Source organism: Benincasa hispida, chromosome 11 (assembly GCF_027475165.1).
Source record: "Benincasa hispida cultivar pf3 chromosome 11, pf3_genome.v1.1, whole genome shotgun sequence".
Classification (NCBI taxonomy): Eukaryota; Viridiplantae; Streptophyta; class Magnoliopsida; order Cucurbitales; family Cucurbitaceae; genus Benincasa; species Benincasa hispida.
Window position 1 is genome coordinate 83483088 of NC_143488.1, and position 18898 is coordinate 83501985.

General features: G+C 37.0%; 1 protein-coding gene across 1 annotated transcript; it reads right to left on the reverse strand.

The window, feature by feature from the left end:
* Positions 1-13456: 13456 nt before the first annotated feature.
* Positions 13457-15439, reverse strand: LOC120091759 (FAD/NAD(P)-binding oxidoreductase family protein). The gene has a single exon (XM_039049880.2). The coding sequence runs from the start codon at positions 15073-15075 to the stop codon at positions 13594-13596; it is 1482 nt and encodes a 493-aa protein (XP_038905808.1). The 5' UTR covers positions 15076-15439; the 3' UTR covers positions 13457-13593.
* Between the last annotated feature and the right edge of the window lie 3459 nt (positions 15440-18898).

Below are 18898 nucleotides of genomic sequence, written 5' to 3' on the forward strand. Positions count from 1 at the left end.
GTCAATTGTTTCTATTAAATGGAAAAACTAAATACAAGGGGATCTCACGCTTCTATGGGAATTTGATTCCCTTCCATTTATAATTGTTATTATTCAATTAATAATATCGCAAGATGCATATGTTTGAATTGTATGCTAGCCTAATGCAATTAGGATAAGGGTATCTAATAGAACTAGATGTCGAAAGATTCCTCAAAATGTTCCTTCTATTCCAATTGATGGTGTGTCTTTTCACTGTGAAGAAAGTGTTTGAAAATCGAAGTATGTTGTGCAACGACGGATAGCTGATGAACACAATATATATGATAAAACCCAATCGTGTTTGGCCATAATGGAGCTCATTAATCAAGTTGGTTTAATGAAGTTGTTACACAAATTTGCCCCTTCTTGAAGGAACTCTTATACAAGAGTACCTCTGAGCGGAAACAGATCGTTCCAAACTCATTGTGACAGAATTACTATATTTACATTCTAACATAATAGATATGCAATAAACAACATATTACCGGCATGCTTTGAGAACTAAATTACAAGAGAACAAGAAAACATACCAATTGAAGAACCTTTCTTCACCGAAATCTCGCTCTTGAACAGGGACTGCTCCTCTCACTCTCGCTGGAATGTCCAAGCAATCATTCACCAAATCACCGGTCGTCTACCCACGAACGGTCTCCACACGAACATAGCAATGGGGATGACACCACCACTTAGAACCCTCGATATTCTTGGTGTGAGAATCTATGAGGTGTAGGCTCTATTGGATTTGGAAGAGGGAAGGAGGAAGGAAGATCGTATACCACGACTAAACAAGTGAGAGAATATCGGGTCTATCATATAGAGAATGTTTGATCATTTGGGAAGTGGCACACAATCATTTAGTAAATAGGTTGCGAGCGCATAGACGATCGTTTAGTAAATGCTCAGGCGCACAATCGTTTAGGAAAGAGCTAGATGATTGTTTAGTAAATGTTATGCAAATGTTTAGAAAGAAGCGTGCGTGTATGCGATCATGTAGAAACATTGATCTATCGTGTAGTCTCTCGGTTTGCTATGCAATACGTTGTATACACCATACGTGAGCGAATGACCGATCTCTATGCAAAATGAAAACGATTTTCATTTTATTCTTCAGATACGAAATATGAATGAAACCTCCCACTATCACATGGTACGGAGAAAACACCGGCATAATTATCCTATAATTATCCAATTAAAATTAATAAATATAATCATATTATATTCATTAACCTATAGTTTAATATCACATCATATGCAATACATTAAACATAACCTTTTCTCCTCCACTAGATATAAATCATATTTATATCATTTTCCTCCAAATAATGTATCTCATACATAAACTTAATCATATCATATATAATTAACTAGTTCAATCATATCATATATAATTAAACTCCCTTTTGTCAATTTGAACATTTCAAACTGACCCAAAAACTGATTCTCATCTTGAATCCATTGAGCTACCAATGGGACCTTATGAACCTATGGCTCGAAGCTCCGACGATACGTGAATAGCTAACTAAACTCTTTAGCCACGACATCCACCATCCGTTAACTGCCAGACATTCCACTAAAGACCGACAGCTGAACTCTTCTTACTGCAGTTATATTTCTGTTTCCATCAAATATAAACAATCAACAGTACGATAACCCTTCACAGATGCTCGTAAGTACAGTTGGGCCAATTTACCGTTTTGTCCCTATAGTTACATCTAACTCCTTAAGTACCACTGATCCCTCTAATAAACAATACAATATAGTCTTACTATGTGTGGACACCTCTCGAGCCATGAGAAGGTGTGTGGTGCCACATCGTTTAAGCCCCAGGATCAGCCTTTAAGGGATCAATCTATCTACTTACTTCTGCTTCGAGGAAGGAGTGAATTCCATATTGTGTACCTGAGTTCCCAGCTCCCAAATTAGAAGAATCCTCAAAGTGGTAGGTTTAAGTCGGCGATCTGGCCACTCTCACCCGTGCAAATCAAAGGACCGCCCTCAAAGGTAGGAGTTCCCAACTCACTCAGGATTGAGGTCATATTACCTATGGTCATACTAATGAAATGAAGTCTCTATCATAAACGACGTTATATGATGAGACTTTAACACTTCATGGTTCTGTCTTATACAAACTCTTTGTATAGGATGCCCCCGCTCGCATGTCCCCACATGAATGATAGAGATCAAATCACCTGTAACAAGGCACTACACTTGTAACTATTCTACAAAGCGAGCCGCATCCGTAGTATTATGAGGATAAGGTTTCCCTCCTATATCCATATACTACAGACCATTTTGGTTATCATTTAAGACACGATCCACTTGTATGTCTCCACATACATGCTTAAGTTACAAACGACAACCAGGGATTTTAGTTTATTGGTTTGTGGTAAAACAAATAAAACATCCAAATATTCATAGACAAAAGTGTGAATAAAATATCATATATTATACATCACAAGCTTTTGTTCAAATCTATGTTTACAAACTACAGGACATGAGAGTTTAAGGAATCATCCCTAACAATCTCCCACATGTCTTAAACCGATTAGGGTGTACATACAACTAGTACAAAACAATAAACTAAGGTACTAAGGCCCAGTACAATAATATCTCCCACTTGCTCTAGTCCAGCTGCGAGCGATTTCGTAGACCCATGCTCTGAAGGTGACCCTCAAACACTGTCATCGTGAGAGCCTTCGTAAACAAGTCAGCAACGTTGTGCTCCGAAGCAATCTTCGTGACTATCACATCCCCTTGATGCACTATCTCATGGATCATATGATACTTCTACTCTATGTGTTTGTCGTGCCTATGACTCCTGGGCTTCTTAGAGTTTGCCACAGCACCACTATTGTCACAATAAAGGGTGATGGGCCTAGATATGTCTGGAACCACTTCTAGATCTGTCAAACACTTCCTGAGCTAAACGGCCTCCTTAGCAGCTTCACAAACTGCTACGTACTCAGCCTCCATCGTGGAGTTGGCGATGTATCTCTGCTTAGTGCTTCGCCAAACTACTGCTCCTCCGTTAAGAGTAAAAATTGACCCTGAAGTAGACTTTCGAGAGTTCTTATCAGTCTGAAAGTCAGAATCCATGTATCTAGTAAGGATTAAATCCTTAGTTCCATACACGAGCATGTAGTCCCTCGTTCTTTGAAGATACTTGAGGATGTTCTTAACTGCAGTCCAGTGACTCAAGCCTGGGTTAGAGCAATACCTACCGACTATTCCCACAGCATAGCAAATGTCTGGCCTAGTACAAAGCATCGCATGCATCAAACTAACAATGGCAGATGTATATGGGACCCGTCTCATCTCCTCAACCTCCTGAGGCATCTTAGGACACATTTCCTTAGACAAAGTAACTCCATGTCTGAACGGTAGTAGACCCCTTTTGGAGTTCTGCATCGAGTACTTGAGCAACATCTTTTCAATTTACGATGCATGAGACAATGCTAGCACTTTGTTCTTACGATCCCGAAAGATTTGTATACCCAGAACAAGCTAATCCTCTCCTAAATCTTTCATTTAGAATTGGGTCGCTAACCAGTTCTTAACTGCAGCCAGTAATCCTACATCATTCTCAATGAGTAGGATATCGTCTACATACAACACTAGGAAAACTACTAAACCGTTGATGATCTTCTTGTAGACACAAGGCTCATCAATGTTTTGGTCAAAGTCGTACGATTTGATCGCAATATCAAACTGAATATTCCAAGATCAAGACACCTATTTCAGCCCATAAATGGACCAATTCAGTTTGCAAACTTTTTGCTCTTGACCTTGGGCAATGAATCCCTTGGGTTGCACCATATACATGGTCTTCTCAAGATTTCCATTCAGAAAGGTTGTCTTGACGTCCATTTTTCAAATATCATAATCATAATAAGCAGCAATGGACAGGAGGATGCAGATAGACTTCAATATGGCAACAAGCAAGAAAGTCTTCTCATCGTCGACTCCCTCCACCTAGATATAACTCTTTGCCACAAGTCGAGCCTTGAAGGTTTGTACCTTCCCATCAACACCTCTTTTCTCTTGTAGATCCATTTATAACCTATAGGTCTTACCCCATCAAGCTGATCTACAAGATCCCACACTGAGTTGAAGTTCATCGACTCCATCTCGAGATCCATGGCTTTGATCCATTCATCTTGGTCAACATCCTCCATTGCCTTTTTATAAGACAATGGATCCTCAACGTCACCATCAGCTACCATAGCTAGGATTTTTATGAAACCCAGATAGCGAACAGGTGGGTTTGCAACCCTCCCACTGCATCGAGGTTCCCTCAACTCTTGAGGTGGAACCGACCTACCAGATGAACTATCATCAACAACTCTTATTGATAAAGCAGGCCCTTCAACAACTCTTGTTGAAGTTTCAGTAGTTTCGTTGGAAAGCTCATGCAACACAACCTTACTATATGGATTATGCTCCCTAATATGATTCTCCTCCAGGAAGGTAGCATTCGTAGAAACAAACACTCTATTTTTTGACGGATCATAAAAGGAACACCCTCATGCACCTTTGGGGTAGCCTACAAAGAGGCACAACCTCAATCGTGGTTTCAATTTCTTTATATTAGCCTCAAGCACATGTGTTGGGCAACCCCATATGTGGAAGTGATGTAAACTAGCTTTATGCCCATTCCACAACTCCATAAGTGTTCTTGCAACACTCTTGGAAGGAATACAGTTGAGTATATACACCGGAGTCTCCACTGCAAAAACGAGTCCGATAAGAAAGCGTAACTCATCATCGAACGAACCATGTCCAACAAGATTTTGTTTCTTCTCTCTGCTACATCATTCTATGGAGGTGTACCCGACGCTAAGAGTTAGGAAATGATTTCATGTTCTATCAAATAGTCTTGGAAACCCCAGAAACTCTCCACCTTAATCCAATCGAAGTGTCTTAATCTGTCTATTCAATGCATTTTCAATTTCAGTCTTGAACTCTCTGAACTTTTCAAAGGATTCAGACTTCCTTTGCATCAGATAAACATACCCATACCTAGAGTAATCATCAATAAAACTGATAAAATACTCATAGCCTCCCTTAACTCGCACATTCATAGGACTACAAAGGTCAGAATGTACTAACTCTAGAGGCTCTTTAGCTTGATAACCTTTTCCAGTAAAAGGTCTTTTAGTCATCTTACCCTTGAGGCAAGATTCGCACACCGGTAAAGAATTTTCTTCACCAACCTCTCAATTCTATTGAGATTGATGTGTCTTAATCAAAGGTGCCAAAGTTGGGCATTTTCTTTTGGAGAAACACGTTGACGTTTATTTTGAGTTATGGCAGTTTTATACATCTCTATGTTATGGAGGGAACTTAATGTTAACAGTCTTAGCACATATAAGTTATTTGCCAGTTTTAATGTACAGATCTCAACTCCATCTTTATGAATAAACACTTTATCCACATTAAAACTAAAAGTATATTTACACTGTAACAAGCAGTTTACAGAAATTAAGTTCCTTTTCAGCTCAGGAACTACCAATACATCTTGTAAAATAAGAAATTTGTTCTGTAAAGTCAACTGGACTCCTCCCATTGTCACAGCTGAGATGACATACTCGATGCCTACTCGTATCGTCATCTCACCAGCCTCCAGCTGTCGCCAGGATCTAATCTCCTAAAAAGAAGAACAAACATGATTAGTGGCTCCCAAATCAATAATCCAGGCAGAATCATCATTCTCCACTAAGCAAGTTTCTAATATTAGTAAATCATATTTACCTTTTTTTGCCTTGGCCTTAGCCTTGGTTGCCTTATTTTCCTTCAACCAGCAAGGATAATTCCTCTTCCAATGTCCATCTTGGTTGCAGTGGAAACACTTTCCCTTGTCAACCGGCACCGGATGCCTATTTCACTAGGCAAAAGATGGTAGGTTAGCAAGCGCCTTCCCCTTCCCCTTACCACCCTTCTTCTCCTTCCAATTTCCAATGTTAGAATGAGAAGGTACAGATTTCGTCCCTGAGGTCGAACCTCGATGGAACGTCTTTGAAGACGAAGCAACATTTGCCTCACTTCCCCTCTTTTCCTTACTTTTCAGTAAGGATTGATATGTTTACAACTCGTTGAGGAGAGTTGTAAGGGTATAGTCCACTTTGTTAAGAATCGCATTGCTAACAAAGTGTAGGAAGCTTTCCAGAAACGAATGCAGGATGATGCTAACCTGACTGCCCTCATCGATTTTAGACTCATTCATTTCCGCCAAATTGAAGTGGACCATCATGTTAAGCAGTGTTCACGAACAAAGGTGCCTTCCTCCATTTTGGAGTTGAAGATGTATTTCAGAGCCTCATGCTTGAGATGTTCAGATGGTTGTCAGAACATCCCCCGCAGGGACTCCATGATCTCACTCGCTGAGACCATGGGCTCATTCTTCTTGGCCAACATGTCACTAAGACTGGCCAAGATATAGACTCGGGCCTTCTTATTCGCCTGTGTCTAACACTCGTATGCCTCTCGAAAATTTCGAGCGGCATTATAAGCTGGAATAGGAAGACGCTCCTCCGTAAGGGCGAACATGAGATCCTTGATGATTAGTATTGTCGTGATCATATGTTTTCAACTACCATAATTGTCACCAGTTAACTTGTCGGCGCGAAGCAAAGCAATTATGGCTGTAGCCATTTTAAAACCGTTGCTAAAAAATGAATAAACTTTTATAAGTCTTTTCTTAAACCACATTTTAACACCAATTAGTTTTAGCAAAATAGTTACCAAATACCCTAAGTGAAAAGACATCTATTTCGCAATGATGCCTCAGCGATGCAGGAAAAACGTCACCAGTGGGGTGATCAGATGCCCCTTCACTAGGATGAGACACTCTCAACCATTAGGCAGAACCAACTCTTGGAACTGAACCTAACAGTCACCATTTGTTCGGTCCAGAACTGTTAACCCTTAACAATATCACGTAAGTGTAACCCCTCATTTTCGGCCGCAGAGTCTCACCCTAATGTGCCCACCATAAGAAAAAAGCAGATTAGGACAAGAGACTAAGTAACCTTATCCTATACAAGAGAACAAATAAAGAAACGTGCAAAACTGTCATCCTATAGGGGGACACTCCCAGGGTGCCTTGAAGCGATGCATATAAACTTTATTCAACCTAACAAGAGAGACCGTGAGATATGTTGTCGCACATCCTGCTCCCACTTACTATGAACATTCTCTCCATCCACCTCGATATTGACCTACCCAAACACCATCATTTAGGGGGACATTCCCAGGGTGCCACGAGGCTGAGGATAGATCTCACGGTGTGGAAAATAAGGGAGAAACACGAGAGGTTTAAATGAAGCATCAGATGCCCCAAGTACCTCCCACTGAATGTTCTACCTAGAGGTTCATTAACTTAGACAATCCGACTACTGATTTTAATCTAAGTCAGTTTAATCCGCTAAAAAACAACTTGTTTTTGAAATTCAACAAGTTTAAGTAGTCACATTAAACTCTTTAATGGACTATCCTTATTCTTGTATGCATGCATCAAATCTATCTAATTCATCTTTCCAGGTAGGTTCCCAAGTAAGGGTGTTTTGTTTCAGTCACCTTAAATACCCCAGCCTAGACAGAATCTACCTTAGACAAAAAGTCCCTTATAGATAGATTTGCTATACTTTAACCTTTTATTAGCCAATTTAATCCTATTAAACTGACTAAAAGATTAAAGCCTAAGTTTTCTAATCATATTAGAACCGTGATCTGAGGTTTATCTCCACCAAGTTTTAAAACATTTTTAGAACCATGATTCAAACCTAAGTTGGCATGCACGTCTTTCTTGTAGATTTTAGTTCTAATTTCCTTACAACTTTTATTGAAGAAACAACTAAAACCACATTGCCACACAACTAGGTATTTATAACACGTATAAATTTAACCTATGTGTCATGCTTCATGCAATGTCCGTTCATTATTATACATAACTTTTATATACAAGTAACGAACCAAGCAAACATGTTCCATACACCCTTATACTATAACACTTATAATATAAAGATGATGCATGTCTATGCTTTATGCATGCATAAATATAACTCTTATATTATATGATGCATGAGCATGCTCTTACGTAATTTAAATCATGCTTCTCTAAATCATAACACTTATAATAAAGAGATCATACATTACCAATGCATAACTTAAGGTGGGATTTTTCTATATGGTATACCATATGACATATAAATAAAACATACATCCTATGTACATTCACAAAGATTAATGGATCGAGATGAACCACCTCAAAATCAGAAAGGAAAAATTCTATCTAATACGTTTTTCATTGAGCAAACCGGTTCATAGGCGAACCGGGTCTTGAACCGCCCGGGCGAAGCTCCCATCATTTAGTAAAGGCAGCCAGGTATATGATTGTTTAGCTACGATCGAGTACCAATAACTATGCGATGAAGCATGAGGTGCTAGATCGTTTAGCGCACAAGAAAAAAACACGCAAGTTCTAAACAATCATTTAAACGACAACGTAGTTGTGAAGCCCGATCATCTAGACGATCACTTAACAAGCGCTTACGTAAATGATTTACTCCGCGATCATATAGTCAGGAACTAAGCGATGAAGCTTGCTGAGCTACACGATCGTCTAGTATGCGCGCGTTAACCAACTCTCGAGTATCCGATACTCAACGATCATCTACCCCATCTTTTACTCGACCCGACCAACGCTTAGTCGTCTTCATCCTCGAAGAACAGCAACCCTTGCCTTGAAGCTTCTTCACGAACGACTCACAGACTCAAACTCTTTGAAATTACAAACTTGATAGCAGTTAATATGCCCAAAAATGTAAGGGCCCTTACAATTAACTTCAAATATAAAAGAATTAAACAATCCAGAGGTTTCATCCCAGAAACTCCATTAATTCCACATCCACAAACTATTTAACACTTAAACAGAGAGTAGACATGTTTTTACCCACCGAGAAAGTAAATTCAATTATTTTCATCAATGAATTTGTAATATCAGAACCTGGCTCTGATACCAATTAAAGGAACACTTATACAAGAGTACCTCTGAGTGGAAGCGGATTGTTCCAAACTCATTGTGACAGAATTACCGCATTTACATTCTAACAAAATAGATATGTAATAAACAACATTTTACCGACATGCTTTGAGAACTAAATTACAAGAGAACAAGAAAACATACCAGTTGAAGAACCTTTCTTCACCGAAATCTCGCTCTCGAACAGGGACTGCTCTTCTCGCTCTCGTTGGAATGTCTAAGCAATCATTCACCAAATCACCGATCGTCTACCCATGAATGGCCTCCACACGAACACAACAATAGGGATGACACCACCACTTAGAACCATCGATATTCTCGGTGTGAGAATCTAGGAGGTGTAAGCTCTGTTGGATTTGGCAGAGGGAAGGAGGAAGGAAAATCATATACCACAACCAAGAAAGTAGGAGAATATCGAGTCTATTTTATAGACAATGCTTGATCGTTTACGAAGCAGTACACGATCATTTAGTAAATAGGTTGCGATCATATAGATGATCGTTTAGTAAACGCTCGGGAGCGCGATCGTTTAGGAAAGAGTTAAACGATCGTTTAGCAAATCCTATGTGATCGTTTAGAAAGAAGTGTGTGTGCATACGATCATGTAGAAACGTTGAGCTATTGTGTAGTCTCTCGGTTTGCTATACGATAGGCTTTATACACCATACGTGAGCGAATGACCAATCTCTTTGCAAAATGAAAATGATTTTCATTTTATTCTTTAGTTACGAAAACTGAATGAAACCTCCCACTATTACACGGTTATGGAGAAAACACCGGCACAGTTATCCTATAATTGTCCAATTAAAAATAATAAATATAATCATATTATATTCATTAACCTATGGTTTAATATCACATCATATGCAATACATTAACCATACTCTTTTCTCCTCCACTTGATATAAATCATATTTATATCATTTTCCTCCAAATAATGTATCTCATACATAAAGTCAATCATATCATATATAATTAACTAGTTCAATCATATCATATATAATCAAACTCCCTCTTGTCAATTTGAACATTTCAAGCTGACCCAAAACTGATTCTTATCTTGAATCCATTGAGCTACCAAGGGGACCTTATAGACCTATGGCTTGAAGCTCCGACGATACATGAATAAACTCTTTAGCCACGAGATCCACCATTTGTTAACTGCCAGACATTCCATTAAAGACCGACAGCTGAACTCTTCTTACCGCAGATATATTTCTGTATCCATCGGATATAACCAATCAACAGTACGATAGCTCTTCACAAATGCTCGTAAGTACAACTGGGCCAATTTACCGTTTTGCCCCTATAGTTACATCTAACTCCTTAAGTATCACTGATCTCTCTAATAAACAATACAACATAGTCTTACTATGTATGGACACCTCTCGAGCCATGAGAATGTGTGTGATGCCACATCGTTCAAGCCCTAAGATCAGCCTTTAAGAGAGCAATCTATCTACTTATCCCTGCTTCAAGGAAGGAATGAATTCCATCTTGTGTAGCTGAGTTTTCAGCTCCCAAATCAGACGAATCCCCAAAGTGGTAGGTTTGAGTCGGCGATCTGGCCACTCGCACCCATACAAATCAAAGGACCGCCCTCAAAGGTAGAAGTTCCCAACTCACTCAGGATTGAGGTCATGTTACCTATGGTCATCCTAGTGAAGTGAAGTCTCGGTCATAAACGGCGTTATATGACGAGACTTTAACACTTCGTGGTCCAGTCTTATACAAACTCTTTGTATAGGACACCCCCGCTCGCATGTCCCCACATGAATGATTAAGATCTGACCATCTATAGCAAGTCACTACACTTGTAACTATTCTACAAAACTGGTCGCATCCGTAGGGTTATGAGGATAAGGTTTCCCTCCTATATCCATATACTACAGACCATTTTGGTTATCACATAAAACATGATCTACTTGTATGTCTCCACATACATGCTTAAGTTACAAACGACAACCAGGGATTTTAGTTTATTGGTTTGTGGTAAAGCAAATAAAACATCCAATGTTCATAGACAAAAGTGTGAATAAAATATCATATATTATACATCACAAGCATTTGTTCAAATCTGTGTTTACAAACTACAGGACACGAGAGTTTAGGGCATCATCTCCAACACTTCTATCCTTATCTTATTCGCAAATTCATTGTCAATCTTCATGTTTCATTCGGTGATCCTGGTAGTGTTGAGTACAGTAAGGTGCATGTTCGTGGTGTCTGCTTTACTATTTCTCCCTCGATTATCAATGAGTTTCTAGAGCGTGAATAGTCGCCTGCTTTTGCTTAACCTCACCTGTCTACTGAAGTCTTGGTGTCTGAATTGACCAGAGGCATTTGTTCTACTTGGCCTCAGTTTGCCAATTATCAACTGTTGCTTTAAGTGTGAAGTATGTCATTCTTCACAAGATCAGTATTGCAAATTGGTGCTCTTCTACTTATGGTCTGGCCTTTCTCCTACTCTTGCAAGCCTTTTGTATCAAATTGGCATTGGCTCACAGTTTAATTTTGGGGTATTTGTTTATAATCAGTTGTTGTTTCATGTTGATTCCTTTGTCATCAAACTCCCTATTTGTTTTCCTTGTCTCGGTATTATGTTGTCTCAATGCCCCACTATTATGACCTCGATAGATGCTCCTGACCCTGCTGCAAAATCTATCAACTTAAGCTACAAGTTATTTTAAGGGTCTCATATGTCTGACATCATTCCTAACATTCTTCCCCTTAAGGTTGATGAGACACCGTTACCTGCAGCATTCTGTGTTCCTAGGGGAGGCCTTCTCATTCCTATTGATATTAGTACTCCTATTTTGCAAATTCTCTCCATTAAGTCGTGGAACCTGAGTGGCATCATTCGCACTCTTACTGAGCATTGGTACACTATTGACATTCTTATTCATCTGTTAAGCTTGTCTCTACCCGAGCTTGACATTGCCTCTACCTCTTAGGCCTTTGGTCCTGCTGCATCTTAACTTCTTTTACTGGAAATCAATGTGGAGTGGCAGTTCTTGGGTGTTGGTTGTGTGTTCATTGTTCTGTATGGTTATTTCTGTGGAGCAACTCTTTGTCGGTGTGTTTGTGGTATGTCTATTTCTATATCTTGGCTGGTTGTTGTTTTAGTTTGGCTCTGACTGAGTTATTTCTGTTGTTTACCAATAAAAGAAAATCATTCTGCTAATAGGGGAATTTGTTACTGCAGTTGGTTGGCCTGCATATTTTTTCTTTATTGGCCTAATGATTTTAATATCGTTGACACTGGGTTTGGTATGTTTTTCGTTTTTGGCAATCTTGTATTTGAATTGATAAATGGTAAGAAGCAGGAAGATATCAATTTTATACTCCTAAACTTTTGGAGGTTTATAATTAAAATTTTGAATTAAAAATTCCATCAATGTATTCCTTTCATTTTATCATGTTTGTGTGAGACATATAATTTAATTGACTCAATTTAGACTCTCAGTTTGTTTCTTTAAAAATCACCTATGCATTAATTCTAACACTTGAAGCCTACATATGTATAAGATTTGCATGAATGATTGTAGACTAAAAGCATGATACTTTAGAAGTTTACTTGAAACGCCAATCACAAGATATCACGTTATTAAAACAAAAGTCAATTTATTAAATATAGGGTCAATTAAGAATTATTGTGTCCTTAAATTGTAGACAAATAAATGAAAAATTAAAGAAATGTTATGTGTCTCCTTCCTAACCATTTAATCACGATGATAGGCTTATTAAATTCAAAAGCTTGAAGCATGATAAACTTGGCTAATAGTCTAATTGGGCTTGAAATTATAAATTTGATCAAATCGAGTAATTAAAGTAGTTCAAGTACAAAGTCTACCCCAATTTAAAGCCCATGGTGCAAAAGTGGGTGAAATAAAATATTGGACCCAGGCCCAACTTTGGCCTAAGCCTTAGTCCAAGTTCAATTGTTGAGCCCAAAAGATTATCAAGCACAAGCCCAAATCAACAGAAGTCTTACCCTTTACTTTTTAGAGATTGGAAGAAGAAAATCTTCAAGCTTTGAAGATCCAAAAAAATGTAGCTCTCTGAAGCCCTGGAGCTTCTAAAACTTTGAATATCAAAAGGCTAAAAATTCTAAAATTTTGAGACTCTGAAAACCAGAGGATTCAAACTCTAAAGATCTGAAGAACATAACTTTCTTAAAGTTTTGAAATTCTAAAATATAACTCTCCTAAAGATTTGAATAAGACTTAGAAGGCGAAACTTTTAAAGTTATTGAAAGCTCCGAGAAGTCTTGGAAAAAAATCTAAAATGCTAAATTATGAGTTAAAATTGATACGATTATAATTATATCAATTTAAATTAAAATGTTATAATTGTATCAATTATAATCTAAAGTTTCGTAAATTGATATACTGGTTAGTTTATAATTTAAATTATATAAATATTAGTTTAGAAATATACAACCCAAAGTATAAAAAAAAAAAATTCCCAAAAAATGATGCTTTATACAATTTAAATAAAACATTAAAAAAAAAGGGTTGATCTCTTAAAACTCAAACATAAATGACAGCCCTGTCCCTGACCAAAGCTTCAACCGCTTTCCTCCCGGAGACCAAAGCACCGTCGAATGTGGCAGATGTCAAATAATCACCGCACACATACAACCCACTCTCCACCGTTGGATCTTTCATCAAATCTGACGGTGGAGATTGATTCGGCTGTGCAAATCCAATCCTATACGTCCTCAAATGCTTCCACCCCTCAACCGTCGATTCCCCAAACCAATCTGACATCTCTCGAATTACCTCAGCCGTCAGATCCTCATCTTCAACACCCTCAAATTTCCCGATCAACGACACCGACACCAGCACCTTCTCCGGCGGCCCATACGACGGCGCCACGTTCGTCGCAAAAAACATATTGTTCACGATCCCCTTCCCCGACCCATTCAGAAACAGAACCGGTTCCTTCACCGGAATCCTGTCTCGATCTGCCGTAAAATACACACACACCGTGCTCCTAGGCGGTTTCCGGTTCCCCATTTTCCGTTTTCCAGCCAGTAATCTTTCCGCCTCCGGTTCCTCCACCGCCACAATCACCCCCATTTCGCATCTTATAATTTCCCCACTCTGTAACTTCACAATCGGCGATTTCGATTTGGAGTTCTCGTCGAAATCGACAGAGACCACTCTGGAATTCAGTAAAATGGTCTCCGGCGGGAGATTCGCCGCCAATTGTTGAGGAATTGCGCCGATTCCGTCGGCTGGAAGAGTATTATCGCCTAGAGCAAGACATTTGAAAATGAAATTAAACAATCGGGAGGAAGTTTCCAATTGGGTATCGAAGAAAATCCCACCAAAAAACGGCCGGAAGAATCGGGAAATTATAGAATCAGAAAATCCTCTTTCCCTCAGAAAATTCATGGTGGAAGCTTCATCGGCTGTGAAAATTTCCTCATCGGACTTGGCAAGGACTCTGGCTCTGGTAAGCCCAATGAGCAATTTGTCAGAAACAGAGCCAATTGGATTGGATAGAGAACCAAGAGAGTCAATGAAATGGCGCAAAGGGTCGGCGACTGTGTGGAATTGGCGATCGTAGTAGACAAGGGCGCCGGAGTAGAATTTTTGGAGGCGGAGGGATTTGTAATTGAGGAGGGATTGCGCTTCAGGGTATGCGGTGATGAAGATTTGGAAGCCGCGGTCCAGAAGGAAGCCATCAACAAGGTCGGTGCGGACACGGCCACCGACGCCGTCGGAGGCTTCGAGGAGGAGGAACGGGATGTTTTTGGAGCGGAGGTGGGTGGCGGCGGCCAAGCCGGCCAGACCGGCTCCGATGATGATGACGCCGGTTTGGGTGGGTTTAGGAGGGGAAATTGAAAGGGAAATGGAGGATGGTTTAGGCTTGAATAATCGGAGGCGACGGGGGGAATGGACGGAGTAAGAAAGCAGAGATGTTGCGACGGCGACACTCATTGCTGAGTTTCCGATTTCGTTGGAGTGTTCTTGGTGATGGCGATTGCCATGGTTGGTGATCATGGTAAGCTTATCCGTTTCATCATTTGATTGGTCTTGCACAAACTGCCACGTGGCCTTTTGGATTCCCTTTTTTTTTCTTCTACCTCAGATCTCAACATCATGGTTTTAATAAATAAGAATGACGGGATTTGAATCATAGATTTACTAGTCGCTAATAAATATTGTACGTTAGTTGAGTTACTCGATTTGACTCTAATTCTTCATTTTAAGGATATTAATCGTGGAGTCTAGTGGTGAGTAATCAAATAAGAATGTTAAAGATTTCAACAAATTCTTTCTATTTACTATAAACATATTTTAAGAGATGTGATGTACTCAATTCAACTACAAGTATTTTAGATAAACTTTTATAAGAATACACAACACAAAGACTGATGAGTAATCAAAATTTTAAAATGGATGTGTAATCTAAGCTATAGAATGCAACATGCTTTCAGTTTGGAGCAAAGAGACGAACCTCTCCAAAGTTTCATTTCACTGTAACGTCTAATCTCTTACATTTACACAAATAGAGGCTTTAAATAGTCTTATATGTTGGGTCAATTAAAAGAACTATAAAGTAACTGAAATAAATTGCTAAAGTGAACTTAGTTCAATAATATTTGGCATGTTTTATTTTTCTATAAGTTGAAGGTTAGATTTCCATCATTAAAAAAAATAATAATAAAGTAAACCCTAAATTAGTCTAAATAGAATATTATGTTTAGTTACATGTGGAGAGCGTATCAAGTGGGCCAAATAAACACCCTATTGGACCTAAAACTATTGTTTTGGAAAATTGGAATGAATAACCATATTTAAATATCCATTTTGAAAAATGGCAAAAAAAAAATTATTGAAAAAAAAAGTATGGCCACAATGAATCTGGATGAATCAGTTGGTCTGTTTTTTTTCTCTTCAAGGAGAATGGTGCTAGTTGAATAGGGATACTACTCGCATTCTTTAATCTCACTCTCAAATAAGAGAATACATATGAGAATTTAACTAGAGTTAACACACCTAAACCTTTTCTAATTTGGACAATTTGAAACCAAATACATAGACTCCTTTTATAGTGTTTGGAATCCATAACTTCTTTGAACTTTTTCAATGTAAGACAACTGCACTTTTAATATTTTGTCAAAACTCAACATTGACCAACTTCGACAACCATTATTAAAATTATTAGTTCATAGTATTTTATAATCGTACTTTATAGTAATTTGACATTAATAAAACTACTTTTAGTATATAACAAACCAAACAAACTTATATATCAAAACATTTTTTAGAAAAAATTACCAAACACATTATTTTTTCTATTTTAAATAATTTTTTTATCAATAAATGAAAATGAACTTTGAAATTAGAGTTGTCTCCTTCCAATTTCTTACGATAGTTTATATTTTTAAGTAAAAGAATGGAATATTTAACTATATTTCAAAAATAAAAATAAATTTTTTAAAACTAATATTTTTTCAATTTTCAAAAAATGAAACTTAATTTTTTATAACATGAGTAAAAAGTAATAACAAAATAAAAATTAAAAACTTTCAGAAATTAGAAACGGAAAAATCAAATAATTACGAAACGATATCTAAACTTTTAATTTATATATTACAATTTCAACTAAATCTTTCCAAATGTCATCATATATTAATTTTCTTTTCATCCAAAATTGAATTTCAAAACTTTTGGAATTTTATGTGTTTTTCTGCAAACAAATTTCTTGAAGATTCTAGTGAACAAGTGGATTGACGTCATGAAGTGATAGAGTTCGAATTGATGTACAACAAATTGACGAACAGGACACTTGTGAGAGTGAGTTCAATTGTGCAATAAGAGCAGCAACATTTAGCGTATAGTAGATTTCTTCCGATTTGATACAAGATTGGTGACTAGATTCATTGTTAGGCTTGTGCTTTATGGATTCAAACTCATTGATTTGAACATCAACAAACTCTAATAAATTTTTCGATTCGGTGGTAAAATTTTGTCCACTAAAATTTAGGTCTCATTTGGTAATCATTTGATTTTTTATTTTTAAAAATTAAGTCTATTTTATTCACGTTTCTTTGGATGATTAACATCTTTCTTTACTACATTGGTTGAATTTGTAGCCAAATTCCAAAAACAAACAATTTTTTTAAAGTTACTTTTTAGGAAGAGATTTGGAAATGAAAATAGTGTTCATGTGTTAAGGAGAACATGCTAAAATTAAACTTTACAAGTCTTTATAACTACTTAGTAAAGCTCTATAAATATACATCATAACTAAGCTCATAAATGTACTGAGAAAATAAAAGTTCTTCTTGCCAACTTATCTGTACCCAAAAATCTCTCCAAGACTGAATAACAAATCAGCTCCTAAGTGGATGTAGGCCTTGTTATTGTGGAACCACGTTAAAGATTGGTCTTCTTCTTCTTCTTCCTTTTGCATTTCTTGCTTACTAAATCATCACCCCTTTCTCAGTTTTCTTCCTCAAGATAAACAGACAATATTTCCCCTCCTTTTCTCTCTTCTCTCTCGAGCTCTCTGATCTGAAAGAAAGAAAAATGAAAGATAGTCATTCAAGGCAATCTGATTGTGTAATTGCCTAGGTTTAATCCCTACCATCAATGTATAAGGTATTAAGCCTTCACACAGATTTTGCTTTTAGCGCACGGTTTTTCAGAGAAAGGTTTCCTTTAGCTGGTTTGAGCTGATTGAGTTTTTCAGTTTGGGTCTTGGTGTAATCTTCTCGAGCCCACCAAATACATCAACATGGCCTAATAATATACTTAATTTTTAAAAACAAAAACAAAAAACAAAATAGTTAACAAACGGATTTAATAATAATTCGTGTTCTAATTATATTGAAGGTCCCATATTGAAAAAATCAAGAAACCTCACAAGTAAAATAGAAACTCATGTTACCTCAATTTAATTGACCGTCACTTCTTGTTTGGTGTATTGAGATTATTTGTTTGTTTTTGGCCAATTCCAAGTTTCACAACTTAGACTTTGAGTGCAAAATTAAAAACGAGGACATAGAAATATACATACAACTTCTTCGATGATGATTAGAGGTTGCCTCTTGAACTTGGTACATGATAAAAAAATTATTGGTAAAAAGATTCGATCAAGTTTAAGGTATTTGTGAGGCTCAAAGTTGTAGTATTATTTTTAGTACACAAGATATTTATATGAATGCTAGGGATTTTTAAGATAATAAATGTGTGTGGGAGATGAATAGCCCTTAGTTTTTTAAGGGAGAGATTATACTGATAATGAATTCAAATTGATTTTTCTTGCTTTTTGTTTTTGTGTTTTGATTTATTTATATTTAGTTTGTCGATTTGTTTTTAATTAGTTGTTTCTAATTCATTTAAGTTTTTTTAATTATTCCATAAATTTTGAGTAAGATTTAGGGTGTATTTTGATTGATTTTTTAAATATTTAATTTTGAAAATAAATTATTTTAAAAAAATTTGAATAGTTTGACAACTACTCAAAATATAGTTTTTCAGTATTATAACTAGGTTTTATCAAAAGAATTTAAATAAAAATGAATGGTTTAAAAAACGTTTTTTTTTTCTCGATACAGGAATTTAGAATTCAATTCTCTACATTTTCTTAAAGGCTAATTTCGTAATTTCCTTAACATACTCTAAAACGTTATCCAAATTGAGATTAGGGATTCAAATTAGGAGATTTCAACAAGGTTTTTGTTTTAAATAGTAATAAATAAATAAATGAAGTGGGCTTTTATTATTTTTCTTTTTTGGCAGGATTTACCAAAATCTCATCATTATCTATTTATCTTATATCTATCATTTTGCTTTTTCTTTTATTTTGAGATAA

What these genes read in the sequence shown, in the direction of transcription:
- LOC120091759 (XM_039049880.2), bottom strand. Translation starts at nt 15,075, where the DNA reads ATGATCACCAACCATGGCAATCGCCATCACCAAGAACACTCCAACGAA.